Below are 23,904 nucleotides of genomic sequence, written 5' to 3'. Positions count from 1 at the left end.
TTGAGCCTTTCTTCACATATGCATAGATTCAAGGATCGTGATTGTTTAGAAGACATTTCGATAGATCTTTTTATGAAGGCTATTTCTCCATCAAAGTTTTGAGCTATTCAACTATCTTAACTTTGATACCTTTTAAAACATGATCTGTCATTCACTGTATTGCCATAGGTCCATGAAGATGAACATGTGCAACCACAACCACATATAGTATGATTTTATCATCTTTTCTACACTAATCCGCCGATTTCATGGAGGGGAATTTGAAGGCCATCTCATGGGCTATGTGTTGATGCAGGTTAATGGGCTCCCTAGGCATTTATTCCCAGACACTAAGTGACACTAGGGTTAGGGTTCCTATGATAGTTAAGCCATTTAGCGCTTGATTTTACTATAAAAAGATACTTTGTGCATCAGTAGCACGTAAATGTGGCACTATTCATTGTGGTTGCCTTGAGCATTGTACTCTCTTTCAATCATTAATACATTGTCTATCATTTTGTGATTGAGTATCATTGTGCATCGATTAATTCTCACATTATTTTTCATTCTCTATCAATTAATTGCACAATTACTTCACACTTGGGCTAACAATAATCAAGATGTCTGATGGTTACTAAGATCATATCAAGCAAGGCAAATGGAGAGGTATCTCCACATAGTGCTATAGATCATTATCCAAATTTTCAATGGATTATGCATATTGAAGAGCTCTTCATATTTAAATATTAAAGGTTGGTATCATCCAACTTTATCAATAAGATCTACTTTAGAGCCTAGATATTTAAAGCATTTCAAAATTTATGTAAGCCTACGTGTACTCTAATAAGTTGAATCGTAAAACTTAGAATGAATTCTTGATAATCATTGAAGTGTACTCACCATTCCATACAATTAGAAACTTTTGGCTAACTGGATTAAAGAGAGCTGCAACAGCAACTAGGTGCCACACTTGAGAGACATTTTCCTTGGTCTTCAAGCTTTTTTCAATTGTTATTACTTAAATTCTTCTTGGAATAGGCAGGCCTCATGATAAAGCTTTCGCTTATCACTTGTGTACGCACATAGGTTGAATTGATGGAGATTAGTACACCAGTACAAAAATTCAGGAAATCTTAGAAATTCCCTACACACTTAGGCTGCAATGGGTACCTAGCTCTGACAGCAAGGTAAGGATGTGATTATGGCAAATGAGGACACATCAAATGTCTCATATTTTTTCATTCTTTGCACAACACTAGAACCCATGTCCTCCATTTTTTTGTATGTTGTGTTGGACTCTGTCAAGAATCACAATTGAGACAACTTTTTGGCCCATCCTGATGTCCATGGTATTTGTATTATGTTGATGCTGTAGGAGATTAATCGGTAATTGCATCCAGTGATTATCTTACAGCAAACTTAAAACAGAGCTTTTCCAACCACATCATCTGAGTACTTCTTGCACCAATGTGGCTTGAATGATGAAGTCCATGGATGTGTGACAGTTCAGTACATTCTTCACACTGTTATGCTGCATACTTCCAGACCCAAAGTTATCTTATTCACCCCAACAGTACTGTTGACTACTGAATCCACAACCTCCTGAGATGAATCTCAAATCTGATGACAGCCAACTGCATATTCCTTCAATCTTCTGATTTCAAAGACCTGCTTGCCCATCTAAGATTGGTCTGCGACCTTTGTAGCGAATATTTCCTGTAACAACTCAAACCGATGGATAGATACAGGAACGTTTGCAGCTTGACTTGCATCAAACTGACCTGATGCATGGATACACTTATGTGCACCTAGAAGCACATTGTGGCATTCTTGCATTGGTGACAGAATTGAGCTTCTCAGCTCATCATGCCTGTCAGTGAAACTGCCACTCGTAGAAAATGCAGGGCTCCAATCTGAAACAGCACCAATGACTGCATGCTCTACTAAATCTCTGAATATGTTGGATTGAGAGCTGTAAATTAGGTGAGGATTTAAAGCTAATCCAGATAAGCTAAAATTGGATGGAACATCTCCATACATTTGCTTCTCCAATGATACCTGCATGAAGCATTGTATTGAGTCTCACATTTACAAGCATATGTCATTTGACTGCTGTATATTTTTAGACATATACCTCTGCATTGATGGCAGCAAGCAATGAAGGAGTGACAGGATCTGGTGCAAATTCATCCGTTTGAATACTTGAAAAAACTCGTTTGATAACGGAAAGAGCAAGCACTGGGCAAACCTGTAGGCACAGAATGGTTCGGTCGTGAGGAATTATACAATGTTGTCACTGAAAACATTTTGATGAGAAAGGAGTTTTGAGAAATCAAGAACATTTTATGAGTGCAATCTATGGTACAATCAATAACATTTTGATGAGAAAGGAGTTTCAAGAAATCACAAGAACATTTCATGAGTGCAATCTGTGGTACAATCGCGAGACAAGTCTGTAGCTCAAAATCTATTAGTGGGTCAGCTCTCTGAAAGGCACATAGATTGGAGTTAAGCTACTGAGATTGATGTTGCAGATGAGAATCCTACTCCTCTCATAGTCTATGCTGACCAGCAACACTTTTGACCAATGACCATGTGTCCATGATTGTGTGGTATGTCCAGTATATTCTGAGCCTGTACTTTGGGACCATGACTGCTATCTTGGGGTGAGATTTCTGTAGCAATGGCTATTTTCAGCATTGTAACATCATCAGGTTATTTCCATTGTTGAATGCAATTAGGTTATGTTGTAGGCTCATTCTTTCAAGTTTCCACTGCCCAAACTGGGCGGAGTGTGAGCTGGTATCTAAGCCTCCTACAGGGCTGAAAGTTTTGCCTTGCACACGTAAATACTGGCCTCCCCCTGATTGCTCACCTGTTCGTGACACCGACTCACCAAGTTATGAAGCTTCGTGATGAGTAAAAAAGCCAACAGCTTTTCCACTCCCCCTCCCTCTCCCCCTAAGGAAAAAAGGGGGGGACGGGGGACTTTAAAAAGGGATTCCGTTTTACTCAAAAATGCTCAAAGGGCTACAGACTTGGCCACATAAAACAGGAGAGAACAAAGGATGTCACGCTTCCATTCTCAAAGGGCTGTAGCTAGCCCAATGAAACTATGTATACTTTTTAAACTTAAAAAACACTCAAAGGGCTACAGACTTGGCCATAAAAACAAATGGATGGGATGCTTCCATTCTCAAAGAGTTATAGCAACTAATCCAATGAGCCTATGTATTCTAAGTGTGTATTACTTTCAAAACCACATGCATACAAAACATGTTGAGGCATAAGATAAGACAATCCTATTTTAAACTAACTGATGTACAAGCTTCCAATTCACACATGATTCTCCAATGGCTATGGCATGTAATAATGCAAGATCCACTAGGCATCTCCTCCTACTTAGCTTCTTCATGGAAGAAATATGGCCTCTTAAGTACTCCGCCACAAAACTCTAAGATCTCCAAGAAAGACTATCTCATAAGCACGTGTGTCCTTAGACTTAGTTAGGTATTGATATTGCTTAAGTCATGATTCCAAAGAATTTGCTCAAGATAATGGCCTCAAAGTCATTGAGTGTCTCTGAGCTGTCGTATATTGGTTAAAGATATACATCATAGAAACAGGGAACGGCCGTTCCGGCCTGTAGGAACGGCCTAATGCGTTCCAAACCCTCCAAGGAGGTGAAACGGCAAGGGAACGTTCCCTGCCATTCCCCCTGCCGTTCCCTACCGTTCCCTGCCGTTCCCCCTGCCATTCCCTGTTTGGAACGGCCGTTCCAGGCCTGTTGATTGAAAATTGACGTTTTTTTCCGGTTTTTTTTTGCTTGGGTCACAGTCCTTCTATCACATATTCATCCATCTCCATTGCCTAATGTGCACACATTAATCTCTCTCTCTCTCTCTCTCTCTCTCTCTCTCTCTCTCTCTCGGGTTGAAGATTCAAAGCGTCAAGACAACCCACAAGCTAATTAGGAGTCCATGCAAAGTTCAAATTTGATGCATTATGAACTCTTGCAAATCAGAATCAAATTTCAGCCAGTCCTCAATTCCAAGGTATTCATCCATTTATATTGTCTAATTTCAAGGGAAATTGGGATAATTGGGGCAATTCAAGGCAATTTGGAGCTATGGGGGTAATCGAGTCAATTTTGGGACATTTGGGTCAATTTCATGCATTTACGGGTATTGGGGCAATTAGAGGGACATTCTTTGGGGCAATTTGGGTTATGCAGGGCATATTTGGGACACTTAAGACATGTGCCGTTCCCCCCGTTCTTGTTCCCCGACCTTGGACGTTTCCTCTGTTCCAGGGGTCCCGTTCTCGTTCCCGTTCCTAGTTCTAGGTAACTATGATATACATTGAAATGTTAATAGCCTCAACCCAAAAGCGCTGGAACGGTTCCAGGTAACTATGATATACATTGAAATGTTAATAGCCTCAACCCAAAAGCGCTCAAAAAGCTTTGCTGTGAACAACATAGAGCGCGCCATGCTCATCATAGTTCCGTTTCTATGCTTTGCAACTCCCTTTTGAGAGGGAATGAAACCAGCCTTCCTTCTCAGATAGGGTGATAAATGATTAATCACTAATTACAACAATTAACAAATTCACAAAACTGAAATGCACACTTTACCATACATTGGACAGCCTGTTGGCTCCAAAATTGGTGTCCCTTTCAGTATCTCTTTAACTTTTACTGCAAATGGATAGAGTACAACTGAGATCCTCTAACCTTCTCCACTAATCCAAGTGCCTCTTGTTGTCAAAATTGACTAGTAAGTCTCCAAATGAGTTTTTTCCTTGGTTTGCTTGGAGATTGGCTTTCACCTTGCTCCTTTAAAGACACATTTAGCCCCAAATCTAATATTGATTGGATGGTCTCTTGAATCTCCTTGAAATTTCTCAATTTAGTTGCTAGAATTGAAGTCCTAGGCCCTCAATTTTGAGCATCCATCTCGAGGTGGTTGTTAAAATCCTAATTTCTATTGTAAATTAGAGTTTACAGTAGAGATTGATAGAAATATCTTCCTCTAACGGCTCAAATTGTTGGAAAATATTTAGATAACTTGAGAGATGGCTGGGAGATGAGAGAGAATGCTATAGAGAGAAATTTTAGAGTTTCATCGTGAGAAACATTGAAAATTGCTGCCTTGATCAAACAGCCATAGAAGCTGTCCCCTACAGCTTAGGACCAACAGAGAGACTATTGCCCCTTCATGTATGCTAGAAGGACCTTGGGCTGCTGTCTGTTGCTCCTGGAGGGCTCCAAACTATTGTCACATGCTGTAGGATCGATCCCTAGCGGCTGCAAATCACATCAATAGCCTCTTCTTGCTCTCTAACAGTCTTCTTCTCTCTCACAGTGGTTGGAATAAACTCTACCAATCCCTAAAAACGTTTTTCCTACTTACATGGGCAAGTTTTGTCAAGTGATAGCTTTCTAACCCCATTTTTCAGCATTATCTAGCTTATTAAACTAAATTAATAAGTATTTACTGCTCAAAAAATTAATTTCACTAGTCATAATTAAATTAGCTAGGCCAATTTGTCTTTCAAGTATTCCTAAGCAGTTATTAGTTCTTAGGCTAGCATTAATTAATTATTTAATGCCTAGCCTTTAATGTCACTATTGACATCAGTGGCCAATAAATTTGTCTAGGTCCAAATCTGACAAGTATCACCTAGTACTTGTGAGGTATAACTTATTACAACTTTTGCCTTTGACACCCACTCCATCCTCAAGATCCTTGGTTTGTTACCATGAAATAATTGTAATGTGCATCACATATGCTAAACAACCTTGTACATTTGATTAATAACTTAATAAAATGTTATCGGTAAGATTAAAACATCTTAAAATTTCACGTTCCTGTGATAAATCTCCCCTTTGAAATCCTTGCAATCGTCCTCAATTGCATTGCATTGTGCCAAAAGAAAAGCATAATGCACTAGAGTTTCCATAAGGCATCAGAGTCACAACATTAGCCACTGTTGTCCAACCATGTCACATGTCCCAAACCTTGCAGAAAATTTCCGGCCAGCATAAACATCAGATAATACTAAGAATTAGCCTAGAATTGTCACTAGAAACCCATTGGATACATCCTTAACTCATGTTTCTCAACCGTTTTGACTTCGCAACCATAGTAAAGCATATTCTCAGTATAAACCATGGCTGAAACTATCAATGACATTTACTAACATGTTGCTATCCATGGAACCAGTGTAAACCGTTGAAAATTGAGCATAAACTGATCACTTGATGATTTGGGAATTGATCACAAATTATTGTACATATGACCTCACATTGATCACAAACTGATTGCAAAAACCGATCAGCAATTGATGCAAAATCGATCCCAAAAGTGACCATAAATAGTTCTCAAATTGATTAAAAACGTAGCTGAAACTCATCAGAATTTGATCTCAAAACTGAGGCAAAAACTTGTGTCAAAATAATTATAAGTTGATACAAAAGTATAGTTTTAGAGCTGTGGTAACAACCATACTCACTTGCATATATCTCACAGTGACTAGTGACCCCATGGTAGGCATATTGTCAGCACAATACCTTGGATGCATGTTGAATACATCCAAGATCCTCTATATATGAGAGCTGTCCACAACTGGTAGAGTGAAAGTGCTACCTTCCTTTTGAGCATCAAGTAATAGTTTGCACCCCTACTTTTTTGAATATGATTGAGCCTGAATTGAAGTTGGTTGTAATTGAAAGACATCTAGGTAAAGCTGTAACAACTAAGGATGGTTTGTCAAGGCATCCTCTTATTAGGAGTCGTGTTTGTCATGCCTTGTCATCTCTTGCCTCTGAGTCTCAGTCTGAGTCAAACGAGAACTTTAGGAGCTCTGACTTGTCTATCACTTGTTTTGACGGAGGAGGTAGCTCATTCTAGAGCACTCAGTTTATTGCATTTCAGTGCATTTTCTCCTCTAGTCAGGATTTTATGTGCATTTCCCGAGGCAGTTTCTGCATTCTTCAGCCTGCCTCACCTACCGGACATTGTCCACCCTTTTCGAGATTTTTTTGAGCATTTCTGATATTTTCATTAGCATTAAATGCTAGTCGGTTTGGCCTCAAATTTCAGGTCGGCCAGTTTTTGGGTTTTTTGGCTATTTATAGTCATTTCCCACTTGGCAGTTAGTTGTATTATCATCTTCTCTCCTTCCTTGGCAAGTGCATACTCCGACTTCGGCTCCGTCATCTTCCTCCGTCTTCGATGCTGCCGTCATCATCAGCCTGATTTGGTGCCCTCATTGATGCTTCGGGCTGTGTGCAGGGACTAATCAGTCCATAGCTTTGTATTCAGCATTCATTTCAGTCAGTGCAGTATTTCTTCCTTCATTTTCTGCTTCCTCTCTCTCTATGTTCGTGTTTCTTCTTCCATTGCGCACTCTCACTTGATATCAAAGCCTACCTGAGAGCACGGAAGAGAGCTTCCATTGCAGAGGAGGACACCATCAAGTGCAGCCCTTCTTCAGTCCTTTCCAGCCCCTGGCAGTGCTGTCTAGGCTGAAACATAGCCTTCCATACCTGCGTTTTGTTGTTTTGCAGCATCAGGAGGAGTAGGCGATAGTTTTCTAGGTGTTTGCAGCCTGCGTTTGCATCAAACGCAGCCAACAAGAGGTCGTCCACATTAGCAGAGGAGGAGGTATCATCATCTAGAGGATAGGCGGCAGTTTTTTCTCTCCAGGCAGCAGCATTTTCTCTCTCCTCTTGCAGGCGACAGAATCTTCTAGGTCTTTTCTGACATAGATAGCTCCATCGTGACTTTTTGTTGGTTGCAGATTGTTTGCTGATTGCAGATATATACGAAGATGTCTTATCACCAGTTCTTTGCTAATTCAGAGGATGAGGTCCCTATTCCTTCCTCTAAGAGACAGAGAGACTTTCGTGCTAGTTCACGTGACGACCAGAGGTCACCTAGCCCATTTGTACAAGATTTCTCTATTCCCCGTTCTCTCCATGTTTCACAGAAGACTCGTTCTGCTGGCCTTCATATGCCTTCCATGGCACCCTCTATAGAGGTGCCCATACTCCCTTCTTTGCCCAAAGAAGACCGGCTTGATGGTTCCAACTACTCGCTTTGGTTGTGTAAGGTGGAGTGTATCCTTCATACCTTCGATCTTTGGGAGTTTGTTATCCACCCTATTCCCTGTCCAGTGGAGGATCCCACCGTTGGATCATCGATGGATCGTGCGGCCTTACGGGATCGGGTCAACTCGAGAGCTCGATCTTTCCTCTTTATGAGCTTATAGGATTTTGTCCTAGTGTATGTGCACAGGTTGCGGAAAGCAGCGGAAGTGTGGACAAAGCTTGCTTCTTTGTACCATCAGAAGACATTTGCCCATCGGATTCCTCTTGAGAAGAAATTGCGGATGCTCGCTGTTGATCATTCTTCTTCCATGAAGGATTATATCAACAGGTTGGAGGACATGAGGGATGAGCTTGCGTCCCTTGGCAGGATGATCTCTTCCAAGGATATGGCCATGATTCTTTTGACTCAGCTACCATCTCCCCGTTTTGATGTCTTCTACACTAGCCTTCTTACATCGAGGACTCGTGAGAAGCTTCTATGGGAGGAGCTTGCCCCGCTTGTTTTGGAGCATGACGAGTGTGCCAAAGAGGTACCCAGTGGATCCACCTCCAGTAAAGCTTTTGTTGCAGGTTTGGGAGGAGGGACATAGAAGAAAGGGAAGTCACAGGTTAAAAGACAGGAGAGTTCTTCAGGTTCTGACTCCGACTCGGAGAAGCCTAAATGCCCATACTGTGGGAAGGGGACACATCCAGAGGAGAAATGTTGGGAGAAGTATTCTCACCTTCGTTCGGGAGCGAAGGATGGAGCTAAAACATCTGAGCCTTTTACCTCTACTCCAACGGTTATCCATGAGTCAGTGTTCCTTCATATTGTTGACTTGGAGGAGCCTTCTTCCGTGGTTGCCTCATCTTCTGAGAGACCTTGGCTGGTTGATAGTGGAGCTTCTAGTCATATGACTCCTCGAGGTGATTTGTTGGGCCTTTTTACGGGATTTTTCTGAGCCACAATAAATGCTGAAAATAACATACCTCCAGATATAGACCTGATTCCTGAGAATGTAGATCATTGGGTTTATAGGTCTACACGCTTAAGAAGGCAGCTACATAGGTATGACCCCTCTTGCACTAAGTGATTCTTATAGATGAGGGTGAGCCTCTTACATATAAAGAGGCCAAGTCATGCGAATTCAGCAGTAAGTGGGAGCTAGCTATGCAGGAAGAGATTAAATCTCTGTATGCTAATAATACTTGGGATCTTGTGTCGTTGCCCAAAGGAAAAAAGCCTCTTCCAGACAAATGGGTTTACAAAGTAAAGATAGTTGATGGGAAACCCACGTACAAGGCAAGACTGGTTGCCAAAGGGTATGCACAGAAGGAAGGGATTGACTTCCAAGAGGTCTTTTCACTTGTTGTGAAGATGACCACTCTACGTGTGCTTTTTGCTCTCACTGCTGTATTGGATTTAGAGCTGTGCCAAATGGATGTGAAAATAAGTTTTCTGCATGGTGACATTGATGAGGACACCTACATGAAATAACCTGAGGGCTTTGTAGTTCTTGGAAAAGAGCAGTTGGTGTGTAAACTAAAACGCAGCTCATATGGGTTGAAGCAAGCATCACATCAGTGGTACAAAAAGTTTGATACTTTTATGCTCTCTCATGGGTTTACAGGCAGCCATGCAGATCATTGTTTGTACATGAAAAGGATACAGATGGAAACTCCATCATACTTGTTTTGTATGTGGATGATATGTCGGTAGCTGGAAAAAGAAAGACTAGCTTGGATGCTCTCAAAGATCAGTTGAAATTAGCTTTCTCCATGAAAGATTTAGGGAATGTAGAGCATATATTGGGCATGAGGATTTGTAGGAATAAAACACAGAAATTGTTGTTCTTATCTCAAGAGAAGAACATTGAAAATGTACTCGACAGATTTAACATGGCTGAAGCTAAGCCTTTTGGGGTGCCCTTACCTCCATATCTTAAGCTTAGTAAGGCCAACAACCCAAAAGATGACATGGAAGCCAACACTATGAAGGGAGTCCCTTATGCATTAGCTTGTGGCTCTCTTATGTATGCTATGGTTGCTACTCGTCCAGACATTGCTTATACAGTGGGAGTTGTTAGCAGATTTATGTCAAATTCCTTCAAACAACATTGGAAGGCTGTCAAGTGTATTCTTCGATATCTAAAGGTACACAAAGAAAGTGTATTTGCTATGGGCAGGGCGCACTTAGTCTGCAGGGTCATTGCCCATGAGTCAGTGTTCCTTCATATTGTTGACTTGGAGGAGCCTTCTTTCATGGTTGCCTCATCTTCTGAGAGAGCTTGGTTGGTTGATAGTGGAGCTTCTAGTCATATGACTCCCTGAGGTGATTTGTTGCAGGATCTATGCGCTTTTGAGGGTTCAGTCACTGTTGATGATATTGTTTCGGTGCCTATTTATGGTGTTGGCACTTTGCCTTCATTCTCCGACCGCGCGTCGAGCTCCCTTTCTCAAGCTCTTTATGTTTCGGACTTGGGCTTTCCACTACTCTCAGTTTATGGCCTTACCGGGCTTGGTACCTAGGTAGTCTTCACCGAGTAGGCTGTTTGTATTGAGGATTCTTCTACAGGGGTTGTTATGGCGACAGGTTGGCAAGAGAACGGGCTTTACAAGCTCCATTCCCCTTTTCTTATGCAGGGTCCTTCGAGGCAGTTGTCTAATGACTCCTTCCCACCTAGGTTGTCTTCACCGAGTAGGCCGTTTGTATTGAGGATTCTTCTATAGGGGTTGTTATGGTGACAGGTTGGCAGGAGAGCGGGCTTTACAAGCTCCATTCCCCTTCTCTTATGCAGGGTTCTCCGAGGCAGTTGTCTATTGCTACACCCGTTCCCACTTGTGCACCCTCTTTTCCATAGGTTCCTTTCCATCCCCACGCTCTCCTTTGATGGTTCCCTCGTACCCCCCATCCCTTTCAGAGGGGGACGATCTCGGTGATGCGACTGTGGATTCCCTGGCCCCTAGTGTTTTAGAGGGGTTTTTCTAGGATCGTGAGGAGCTTCTTCATTGGCAATCTTCATCAACGGACTTCATTGACATTGGCATTCCTCTTGCCATCCCACGATCCGTTTCTCCCTTGGCCTTCGGCCATATCCAAGATCTGAGAGGGGGTGTTAGCAGTCATGTTTCTCATGCCTTGTCATCTCCTGCCTATGAGTCTCAGTCTGAGTCAGACGAGGACTTTAGGAGATCTGACTTGTCTATCACTTGTTTTGACGGAGGAGGTAGCTCATTCTAGAGCACTCAGTTTATTGCATTTCAGTGCCTTTTCTCCTCTAGTCGGGATTTTATGTGCATTTTCCGGGGTAGTTTTTGCATTCTTTAGCCTGCCTCACCTACTGGACATTGTCTACCCTTTCCGAGATTTTTCTGGGCATTTCTGGCATTTTTACTAGCATTAAATATTGGTCGGACATATTTTTGGTCTCAAATTTTAGGTCGGCTAGTTTTTGGGTTTTTTGGCTATTTATAGCCATTTCCCACTTGGCAGTTAGTTGTATTATCATCTTCCCTCCTTCCTTGGCAGGTGCACACTGTGACTCCATCTTTCTCCGTCTTCGGTGCTGCTGTCATCATCAGCTTGATCTGGTGCCCTCACTGACGCTCCGGGCTGCGTGCAGGGACTGATCAGTCCACAGCTTTGTATTCAGCATTCATTTTAGTCAGTGCAGTATTTTTTCCTTCATTTTCTGCTTCCTCTGTGTGTGTGTGTTTGTGTGTGTGTGTGTGTGTGTGTGTGTGTTCGTGTTCCTTCTTCCGTTGCGCACTCTCACACCTCTTCCATCCACTTTGCATCTATTGGTGAAATAATGCGGAAAGCTTCACAAAGAAGCATATGGAAACTTTACCTTTAACTTTATTTGTCTCGAAACCTCCACTAGGTTGTAGACCTTTCTTCCTCTTAAGCATTGCGATGCTTTATACTTTCACGTTGTTGCAATTCCAACTTAACTAATATGCAACATTGCATTTAGTTGACGAGCCCCTCATGTGTACCTGACATGCTAGGAGTACTAGATGCATAAGGAAACATTCTTGCTTGCACACTTTGGACCATTGCAATGTGACTGTGCACGGGAATTTTTATAGTACCACCCATACCAAGATACATTTTTCCATACATTGCATGCACTACTAGCAGCATTTTTTCTCATTACCAACACTTGATGGAATATTTGCATGACCAACATTAATACCATGAGTCCAAACACAGTGGGCTGCATACATGCATTGCCAAACTTGCTATTTTGTGCCCTAGCATCATGCCAATATTATTATACATGGGGTTATGCATATTACCAGCCATACTTGGATACACTAGGCATTGCACACCACGCATTGTTGGTGCATATGATAAGGAGTTGTCATACATGCCCATATGTGGTTCTTGACCCACCATAGCACGGCAACTAGTGCCACCACCAAAGTATCATGGCTGTCCCATCATTGCATGCATGCCTTGCTAGCAATCCAAAAAACATTGGATTCGCACTTCCAAGTTGGCCTTGTTTATGCATCAATTGCCCACTAGCATCATTTGCTTGTGCTCACTACCCACATTCGAAACATCATGTTGCTGTATTGGCTCTTCATTTAGTGCATCTTGATGTCTCGAAGCTCTTGAAGACTCTTGTTGCCTTTGCTGCTTGCCTTTAAGGGTTTAAAAAGCGCATGAACTAAGGATCATTTGCCAATTGCATTAACATTTCAGCTGCTGTCCTCAGTTGATGTTTACATCGGTCATTAAATTCTTCTTCCTTTGGCTGGTCATTAGCTTCTAAAGGCCTAGAAGGACCCACACAAGATCGAGCATTGCATTTTTCCCAACACTTTGTGAATTTTCAAATCGAGAGGTATCATCCCTGCTTGATCCCATCTCACTATCTGAAGACATTATTACTGTATTGCTTGGTTGAATACAAGTTCAGAATTAGAGCAAAACTTCTGATCTTCAATTAGGTGCCCCAGGTCTACCAATTTGAGGGAATTGATGGTATTGCAGTGATGGAACTTGAAACCAGTCTTCTTTCTCGGATAGGGTTGTAAATAACTTGATTAAGTACTAATTACATCAATTAACAAATTCACAAAATTGAAATGCACGCTTTACCATATAACCTTGGATACTAGACAGCCTGGTGGCCCCAAAATTGGCGCCCCTTTTGGTATTTCTTTAACTTTTATTACAAATGGATGGAGTACAATTGAGATCTTTTGACCTCCTTTGCTAATCCAAGTGCCTCTTGCTATCAAATCAGACCAGCAAGTCTCCAAACCAATTTGCTTCTTGGTTGGCTTGGGGATCGACCTTCACCTTGCTCCTTGAAAAATAAATTCAGCCCCAAATTTGATATTGGATGGCTGGCCTCTTGAATCTCCTTGAAATTCCTCAATTTTGTTTCTTGAATTCAAGTCCTAGGCCCTCAATTTTGTTGGGATGTAAAGGCCTTTTATTCACCTTCGTGTTTCATACACATGCATTATTATGTTGTATATGTGAATGCACCCTTACGTGCCCTAAGTATAAATAAATTTTATTCTTTGTGTACCAACACATTGTTGGTATACCCAAATCAGATCGTACTCGCTCTCTATCACTCTCACTCAGCTGCACACTTCTCTTGGTGCAAATCTTCACTATTTCAATAGCCATACTCGCAACAACTGGTATCGGAGCGAAGGTTCTGCATACTTTCCGAGACCAAGCTTAGGCGACTGACACGTGACCAGGTCCAGCGACAAGGCTGATGGCTGGACTAGTGGGCAGTGAATGGCACTCGTGACCAGGTCCAGCGAGACAGGGCTGAGGACTGACGTGACTAGCGGGGAGTGAACAGCACTCGTGACCAGACCAGGACCAGCACCAGTCGATTGGCTGACGGCTAGCGTGTGGGTGACAGGACGGGCAGAAACGGGAGCACGTGGAAGCTCAACGGCAGCAAGTGATGTGGGCTCCAGGCTAGCAGGTGACGTGGGCCATTTCTGGTCACGCGTTGCGTGACGGGTAGGTGACAAGAGGCGTTGTGCGACAGGTCATGATGGGACGGATAGGTCAATGCCGTGCCCCCCGCACACACCCCCCCCCCCCCCCGCCCCCCCCCCCCCCCCCCCCCGGCCCCAATTTTAAAAATCAGAAATGTCAGTTCATTTTTATTTTTCCCCTTTCGGCCGTTCATTCGCATAAGCACAGATTACAAATCTGTGCAAATATGCTTCGAGAAATTTGGGGCTTTTTCCAGATTTGATGGTGTTTATGCTTGACAGTGACATTTGTGTCTGAAAATGCAAACATTGTGCATGTTGACTTGAGTTAGATTTGGGATGTTGTCAAATTTGTTGGAATTTTTCTCATTCGAGTAAAATTTCTTAACATTGGACTTGGAAAAATTGGGGCTTTTCATGTATTGATGAAATTTTGTTTAGTTGGGTCAGATTGGCTGATATTTACGCACTGTTGGACCTGGAAATTTGGGATTTTGTGCAGATTTTGACAAATTTCTGTAGTATTTGCTCGTGTGGTGGCTGTTTATGTAAAGACGGCAGAGGTTTATTGCTGGTTGGGCAAGAACAGCAGTGTATTTACTGGTTTAGCTTCTGCTCTTGCAATTCAGTGCATTTACAGTTGTGTTTGTGATAAAAATGGTTGCAATTTTTTCCAGTTCTGACATTAAGAGTTTGATGGAAATGAAACGGTTTGATGGTCAGGGTTTTGACCTTTGGAAAGACCATATGTAGGGTATATTGTTCTTAAAGGATTGTGAGGATGCTTTGCAGGAAGATAAACCTGCACAAATGTTTGATGCAGATTGGGCCAAAGTCAACAAAAAGGCTGTGGCTTATATAAAGATGGGTGTCACTGATGACATTTTGACAGACATTAAGGGCTTAGATACTGGCCATGCAATATGGGAGAAATTAAAAACTACTTACAAGATCACCACACCTGTAATCAGGTGCATTTAATTCACAAGTTGGTAAATATGCAGTTGGATGAGTCCAAGCTTGCATCTGAGCACTTGAGTGCATTTACTAGTATTTTAAATCAGCTCAAGGATGCTAATTTGGATTTTGATGATAAGTTGAGGGCGATCTTTCTTATCATGACAGTGTGTGATTCCTGGGAGACCTTGGGTGTTTCTCTCAGTAATAACCCCAATTTCTCATATAATGGTGTGAGGGGTTCAATTTTGAATGAAGAAATTAGACGTAAGTCTAGTGGAGAAGGCAACAACTCAGCTTACAATGTTAGCAAGGCTGAAAAGAAAAATGCAAATGGCGGACAGAGGAGCAGAAGCAGGAGCAAAGGAAAGGAAAAGAGTGATGTTACTGTTGGGTATCTCACACGCCTTACCTACGCCTACGCTCATATGGGAGTGTGCGGGTGATCACTAGGACACTGGGGCACTTTTTACTCTCGGTAGGAGAGGTTTTTTCCCCCAGATTATGTGTACTATTTTGTATGTGCTTGTGGTGCACACTTACGGGCACTTACTGTGTTCGGGTGTGAACAGCCCCTTATAACCCTAAGGTATAAGGGTTATCATTTGTACTTTCATCTTACACTCTATTCAGTACTATTGCATTGGGTGTCGTGCTCAACTCTGTCTCTCACTCTCACACTGTCTACTGCACTTCAGCTGCACCTCGATCCTCTCCCATCTGACATTTGGTATCAGAGCTCAGCTCAGAGCAGTCTTCAGTCTGCAGTCTGCAGCCCACTCCAGTTCAGCCAGCCCCCGCCAGTTCTGCCCCAGCCGCCTGTACCTGTGCGTGTCCTGCACAGCGCGCCCTGCCCAGCGCGCCACCTGTACCTGCGTGCTGCCACCTCTGCCCAGCGTGTCCTCTGCCCTGTGTCTGCCCAGCGTGCCCCTTCGCCTGTCAGTCTGCCTGCGCAGCCTCCCTGCGCTGAGCTAGACTGTGCCGTCAGCTCCAGCTGCCAGCGTGCCACCTGTTTCCACCACCCAGTCCTGGGTACCGCCTCCTCTGCCCAGCGCGCGCCCAGTCCTGCCTGCGCGTGTCACTGGACCTGCACGCCTGTACCTGTGCGTCAGTCCGACTGTACCCAGCAGTCATTATCTCGGGAATCGTGCCCGTCGTCAACACGCAGAGGTAACATTCTGCACTTTTCTTTTACACAGGAGTTCGTGCAACAGGTTCAGGTTCAGCATTGGGAAACGTGCTGAACAGCAGGTTCAGTTTTCAGCATTGGGAAACGTGCTGTGTCTGTCTGTGACACATTGAATGCACATTTTGGGGCTTTTATAATAGACATTTGTGACAGAAATTTTGGGCAGAAAATTTTGGGGCTTTTGATGTTTTAGTGCTGCTGAGCACTAATTGCACCTTGGGAAGCGTGCATCAGTGACAGTTTTTTTTTTGACAGAGTACCCTTTGCACATTAATTGCAGACTTGTGTTTGCTGCAATTTCTGGAAATTTGCAGATTTCCAGCCCGTACTGCATTGACATTGCTCAATTGCCTTTTGGGAAATAATGGCAAATCAGGGAGGAGATGTATTCACCTATGTGTCCAAGGAAGACCGATTGGATGGGAACAATTATTCCCTTTGGTCTTTCATGATGAAGAATGTATTAGTGGCAAAAAATTTGTGGGATTATGTCAGTGGAGAGGAAGCACGACCGGGAGTTGTGGCTCCCGCTACTCCTCCTCCAGGAGGACGTGCAAGAGGGCAACCTCAGCCCCCTCCACCTCACCCCGCTCAGCCACTTCCCCCAAGAACTGCAGCTCAGAAAACTTGGGATACACGGGATGCACAGGCTATGTCGCTGATTGCATTGGCAGTTCAGCGTTCTATCATTCCTCATATTCGTTCAGCAGCTTCTTCACAAGAAGCTTGGTTGATATTGGAGCAGATGTTTGCAGGAAAGAATGAGACTCGCATCTCTTTCTTGAAGAAAGAGCTAGAGACTCTAAAGATGAATGAGGGTGATTCTATGCAGGATCATCTCAACAAAATTCAGGACTTGCGGGAGCAACTCATGAATGTGGATGAGTACTACTCAGATGCGCAGCTGATTTCTACGACATTGAATTCACTGGCTCCCTCTTACTTGGCTTTTCATACTGCCTTGAACCTCACTATGAGGATTTCGAAAGAGCCCATCACTTTCATTCAGCTTGTCAGTTTGCTTCTAGAGGAGGAACAAACTAGACGGAACAGTGGTGTGGATGGTATAGCCTCTGAGCAGGCTTTTATGTCAAGGCAGAAGGGTAAAAACAGCCAAGGGAAAAATGCTTCGCAGAGTTCTGGTAGTAGTAACACTTCACAGACAAGTCAGAAACAGGGGGGCACGCAAGCCAAGAAGGGAAAATGCCATTACTGCAAGAAGCCTGGCCACTACATCACTGAGTGCAGGAAGCGCATCGCCAAAGAGAAGAAGAAGGAGTCAGGGATGTCTGTTTCTGCAGCTCCTTCCACTGCTAGTGAGTCCACGTCCTTTGTTGCAGACAGGGACTATTGTTTTTACACTTGCAGTTATGATGTCTCTTGGGCTGATAGAGCATTTAGGTCTACAGAAGATGCTGACACTTGGTTCTTTGACAGTGGTGCTTCACGGCATATCACATCTCGTAGAGATTTGTTTGCTTCTCTTGGTGCACCTCCCGTTGGGAAGTCTGTTCAGTGTGCTAATAATGCATCATACCCTGTTCGTGGTATTGGGGAGATTCAGCTTACAGCCATTGATGGCTCTATTCTCCGCCTACAGGATGCTTTGTATGTGCCTGGCATTAAGAAGAATCTGCTTTCCATTTCTTCTATGGCACGTTGTGGTTTGCAGGTCACCTTTGATGATGACCGTTGCATGGTCCGTGACAAGGAACACATGACATTGGTCTTGACAGGTTCTCTGTGTCATGGGTTATATGAGTTGGATGCTCTTTCGGTAGATCAGTCTGCATATTTGACATCCACTCTTACTCCTGCTATGTTAGAGGCAGAGTTATGGCATGCTCGTTTGGGGCATGTAAACTATGGCAGCTTGATGCTGTTACAGCGTACTCAGATGTTGGATGGATTACCTCTCTTGGAGAGACCTCCTGAGCATTTATGCGAGGGTTGCATTTTGGGGAAAATGCATCGTTTCTCTTTTCCCCGTGATGTTGCTTTTAGAGTAACAGCCAGATTGCAGCTTGTGCATTCGGATGTTTGTGGGCCCATGCAGACACAGTCATTGGGTGGTTGTTACTATTTTGTAACATTTATTGATGACTTTACACGTTTGTGCTGGGTCTACTGCTTGAAAAAGAAGTCAGAAGTGTATGATGCATTTTTGGCTTTCAGTGCACTTGTGGAAACTCAGTCTGGTTGCAAGATTAAGACTCTCCGTTCGGACCGAGGGGGGGAATACATGTCCTCTATGCTGAATTCTTATTTGCAGCAGAAGGGCATTATCCATCAGTACACTACTGCATATACTCCACAGCAGAATGGGGTAGCAGAGAGGAAAAATCGGTCACTCATGGAGATGGCCAGATGTATGCTGAAGGCAAAGAGTTTGCCTCATAGTTTTTGGATGGAAGCCGTCATGTGCGCTTGCCACATTTTGAACAGATGCCCTACCAAGGCCTTGAAAACCGTCACACCTTTTGAGGCTTGGCACAGCCGCAAACCTTCTGTTGGCCACTTCTGTACTTTTGGGTGTCTTGCATATGCCCATATTCCACAGGTACTTCGAAAGAAGTTGGACAACAAGGCTGTAAAATGCATCTTTATGGGATATAGCAGCGAAAGCAAAGGCTACAGACTCTATGATCCCGTGACCAAGAAGGTTTTTGTCAGCAGGGATGTTGTATTTGATGAAAAATCAGAATTATCCTTGGCTGGTTTTGATACATATCAGGCTGCCCGTGATGTCTTTGAAGGGCTGCTGCCCATCACATTTGGTGATTCAGCTGGTACTTCAGCAAATGAACCTAATGTTCAGCCAGCTGCTCCTATGGAACATGCAGTAAATCAGCACATTGCTGAAACTGAAATTCAGCAGGAACTTGTACACAGTCAGGAAGCAAGACAGGTGCCTAGATGGTACACGCAGACTATGAGAGATAGTCATTTGGAAACACCCTTGGCTGGTCGTACTCGAAGGCAAACTCGACTGCATGATTCAGCACATTCCATGGAGTTTGTTATGGCAGCATGTACTCATGATAATGAGGAGCCTGAATGTTTTGAGGATGCACGACATAGTGTGCATTGGATGGCAGCCATGCAAGCTGAATTGGATTCTATTCATAAGAATCATACTTGGGATTTGGTGTCTTTACCAGTTGGCAAGCGTGCCATTGGTACGAAATGGGTCTACAAATTGAAAAGGAATGCAGATGGATCCATAGATAAGTACAAGGCACGGCTGGTAGCTAAAGGCTACGCACAGAAAAAGGGCATTGACTATGAGGAGACCTTTGCTCCTACCTCCCGTATGACGACCATTCGGTCTATGATTGCCTTGGCTGCACATTTTGGTTGGAAAGTGCATCAGCTGGATATAAAGACTGCATTCTTACATGGGGAACTTCAGGAAGAAGTGTATGTACAGCAGCCCATTGGTTTTGCAGTTGAAGGCTCAGAAAATTTAGTATGCAAGCTGAAAAAAGCTCTATATGGTTTGAAACAAGCTCCACGAGCTTGGTACGCAAAGATAGATGCCTTCTTGCTTAGTCAGGGGTTTGTAAACAGCCCATCCGAGTCTACCCTTTATGTACATAAAGAGGGGGGATCCATGCTGATTTTGTGTCTATATGTAGACGACCTTTTGCTCACTGGAACACGTGCTGATCAGATTTCAGCATTCAAAAATAATTTACAGCAAACTTTTGACATGTCTGACTTGGGTATTTTGCACTATTACTTGGGCATCCAGTTTGTACATGATGCTAGAGGCATTGGATTATGTCAGTCAAGGTACATTGGGCAACTTCTTGAGAAGTTTGGCTTACAGGATTGCAAGCCAGTTTGTACACCCATGGAACCTGGGCTCAAACTGTCATTACATGATGACAGTGATTTGTTTGATATCCATACTTATGCTCCAGCAGTGGGATGTCTCATCTATCTATGCCACACTCGGCCAGACATACAGTTTGCCGTTTCAGTTTTGAGCAGGTACATGCATCAGCCTCGTATGTCGCATTGGCAAGCTGTGAAGCGTGTGTTTCGTTACTTGCAGGGTACTAGAGCTCTTGGATTGCTTTATGCCAAGGGGGGACCACTGCAGTTACATGCTTACAGTGACTCTGATTGGGCTGGTGATTTTGATACTCGTCACTCCACTAGTGGCAATTGTTTCTTTCTTGGCTCGTCATGCATTTCTTGGCTTAGCAAGAAACAATCCACTGTTGCCACGTCGTCATGTGAAGCTGAGTACAAGGCAGCCTTCACTACTGCAGTTGAGTGCGTATAGCTTAGACGCTTACTTGCTGATTTGGATGTATCTGTTACGGAGCCTACTCCTTTATATACTGACAGTCAGAGTGCCATTGCAGTGGCACGGAACCCTGTGTTTCATGCTCGCACGAAACACATAGAGATTCACTACCACTTTGTCAGAGAGAGGCTACATGCAAGTGATATCAGCCTTGTCTACTGTCCTACCACCAGCAATGTGGCAGACATCTTCACCAAAGCTCTTCCACGAGACAAATTTGAAGCATTTCGCGACGCTTTGAATTTGACACCCTTTGGTGGCGGATGATCCTTGTACACTTGATCACTCTTCACTCCAGGGGGGTTTGTTGGGTATCTCACACGCCTTACTTACGCCTACGCTCATATGGGAGTGTGCGGGTGATCACTAGGACACTGGGGCACTTTTTACTCTCGGTAGGAGAGGTTTTTTCCCCCAGATTATGTGTACTATTTTGTATGTGCTTGTGGTGCACACTTACGGGCACTTACTGTGTTCGGGTGTGAACAGCCCCTTATAACCCTAAGGTATAAGGGTTATCATTTGTACTTTCATCTTACACTCTATTCAGTACTATTGCATTGGGTGTCGTGCTCAACTCTGTCTATCACTCTCACACTGTCTACTGCACTTCAGCTGCACCTCGATCCTCTCCCATCTGACAGTTACTTGCTATTAGTGTGGTCAGAAGGGCAAAAAGAAGAAAGAGGATAAGATAGATGTATCTGAGGCAGCCAAAGGCAAGGAAAAGGCCAATGTGGCCTCCAGTGTAGTCGTAGAGGAGCTCTTGAATGCAGAGGTTGATGTACTATGTGCAGTAGATTATGATGCTCTTGTATGTCACATGTAGGATATGTAGATTACCAAGGCTGATGCGATTGATGTTTTTTTGTCAGTTGATGCTGGTGTCACTCAGACTTGGATTGTAGACTTTGGTGCCTCTTTCCATGTGACTCCTTGCTTGGAGCGTTTTGCTATGTTCAATGCAGGCAGTTATGGAAAAGTATATCTTGGAAATAACCATGCTTGCAGCATTGATGGGATAGGCATTATACACTTGTCTTTGGATAATGGGCAAGAGCTTGTGTTGAAAGATGTTAGATATGTGCTTGGCATCAAGAAGAGTTTACTATCTGTTGGATAGCTTGACTTGCATGGTTACACTACATTGTTTGGTGGTGGTTTGTGGAAATCGAAAAAGGGTTCCATGCTGATTGCAAAAGGAACCAAGAAGGGCACTTTGTATTGTTTGCACTGTAAAGCTTTGAATGGCAAGTTTCTTGCAATTGCTGAAATTGGCTATCATTTGGAGTTGTGGCACAAGAGATTAGGCCATATGAGCCATAAAGGATTTGATGTCCTTGCCTCTTTGAAGAGGGTTGATGGAAAAGGCTCTAAACTTGATTTTTGTAATGACTGTTAGTTTGGAAAGCAAATGAAAAATTTCTTTTACTATGGTGCTCTCGTAAGTCCAATGTCTTGGACTTGGTGTATTTTGATGTATGTAGTATGCCCGTGAAATCGTTGGGTGGTGCTACGTATTTTCTCTTTTTTATTGATGATTGTTTCACGAAGTTTTGGGTTTATTTGTTGAAAAAGAAAAGTGAAGTGTTTGCTGTTTTTAAAACTTTTCATGCATTTGTGACTACTCAGATAGGTAGAAAGCTGAAATGCTTGAGAACTGATAATGGGTTTGAGTTCACATCTACTAAGTTTTTTATGTGAGAAAGTGCGGTGCATACTGCCCACCGTTAATCTCCCTCATGAATTTTGGGGAGAGGCACCGCGGTTCACATTTGCAACCGCTTTCTAAACAGGTCCTTAAATAATGGCATCCCTGAGAAGGTTTGGTCTGACAAATTGGCCTCATATGACCATTTATGGATATTCGGTTGTGATGCTTTTGTGCATGTTAGAGATGAGCTGAGGAGTAAACTTGACCCAAAATTCACCAAAGGCATTTTTATGGGCTATGGTGATGAGGGTGAATTTGGCTATAGAGTGTGGTTACCACAATCCAAGAAAATTTGTGTTTAATGAGGCAAAGTTGCTAAAAAGTACTTTAGCCTCTGATGAAGATATGAAAAAGGTCAAATTTCAAAATTTGCAGCCACCTATTACTTCGAATGATGAGCCTCATGATGCTGTACCACAGGCTGAAACTGATGAACAGCCAGTTATTTTTGAGCCAGATGATGATGGACAGCAAATACAAGCACAAGGAGGTCATGGACAACAAGATAGACTTGCTGATTATGAAAATGCAGGTGCTGGAAACGAAAATGAAGGTGCTGTATAGCATGAACAACATGCTGAAAATGGCTTACAACAGTCACAATAAATGTTGAAAATAACATACCTCCAGATGTAGATCCGATTCCTGAGAATGTAGATCATTGGGTATATAGGTCTACACGCTTAAGAAGGCAGCCACATAGGTATGACCCCTCTTGCACTAAGTGATTCTTATAGATGAGGGTGAGCCTCTTACATATAAAGAGGCCAAGTCATGCGAATTCAGCAGTAAGTGGGAGCTAGCTATGCAGGAAGAGATTAAATCTCTGTATGCTAATAATACTTGGGATCTTGTGTCGTTGCCCAAAGGAAAAAAGCCTCTTCCAAACAAATGGGTTTACAAAGTAAAGATAGTTGATGGGAAACCCACGTACAAGGCAAGACTGGTTGCCAAAGGGTATGCACAGAAGGAAGGGATTGACTTCCAAGAGGTCTTCTCACTTGTTGTGAAGATGACCACTCTACGTGTGCTTTTTGCTCTCACTGCTGTATTGGATTTAGAGCTGTGCCAAATGGATGTGAAAATAAGTTTTCTACATGGTGACATTGATGAGGACACCTACATGAAATAACCTGAGGGCTTTGTAGTTCTTGGAAAAGAGCAGTTGGTGTGTAAACTAAAACGCAGCTCATATTGGTTGAAGCAAGCATCACATCAGTGGTACAAAAAGTTTGATACTTTTATGCTCTCTCTGTTAGAGTTCATAGCCTGTTTTTTAGGCAGCAGCACAGCTGGTCCAGCAGTCAGACCAGCTGCACAGTCGGACTGTGCAGTCGGACTGCCACGTGGCAGTCCACGTGGCAGTCCGACTGCCTGCAGCCATTTTTATCAGGCTGCGCCCCATTTTTGAGCCCCGTTCTAGGTGATTTTTCGCCTATTTATTGCTGACGTTTTCAGCAGTCTGGCCACTATTCTCTGTCGCAGATTACAGACCGGTGCCGTGCAGATTTCTGTCTCTGTTCACAGATTTCAGACAGCAGACAGTGCAGACTGCAGCAGACTTCGAGGTGGACAGCAGGTCGCATCGTCGAGGTGGAGACACGCAGTCCAGCGCACTGCGCCCGTGTATATCTTTGTATTCAGCATTCTTTATACAACAGATCTTC

The 23,904-nt window shown here is 43.3% G+C and overlaps 1 protein-coding gene across 4 annotated transcripts in view; it reads right to left on the bottom strand.

Annotated features, from left to right (window-relative positions):
* Positions 1–879: 879 nt before the first annotated feature.
* The window catches only part of LOC148018931 (uncharacterized), a 93,202-nt gene continuing 70,177 nt past the window's right edge, over positions 880–23,904 (bottom strand). For all 4 annotated transcript variants that reach the window (XM_087701404.1, XM_087701405.1, XM_087701407.1 and 1 more), the window contains 2 exons: positions 2,114–2,227; positions 880–2,037 (listed from right to left, as the gene is read on the bottom strand). In XM_087701404.1, the coding sequence (XP_087557530.1) occupies positions 1,660–2,037; positions 2,114–2,227 (492 nt within the window). In that variant the 3' untranslated portion in view covers positions 880–1,659. The remainder of the gene's footprint in view (positions 2,038–2,113; positions 2,228–23,904) is intronic.

Source organism: Lygodium microphyllum, chromosome 20, assembly GCF_053477565.2.
Source record: "Lygodium microphyllum isolate KBCC chromosome 20, Lygodium_microphyllum_v1.1.10, whole genome shotgun sequence".
In the NCBI taxonomy this organism is placed as follows: domain Eukaryota; kingdom Viridiplantae; phylum Streptophyta; class Polypodiopsida; order Schizaeales; family Lygodiaceae; genus Lygodium; species Lygodium microphyllum.
This window is presented reverse-complemented; position numbering and strand designations above follow the sequence as displayed.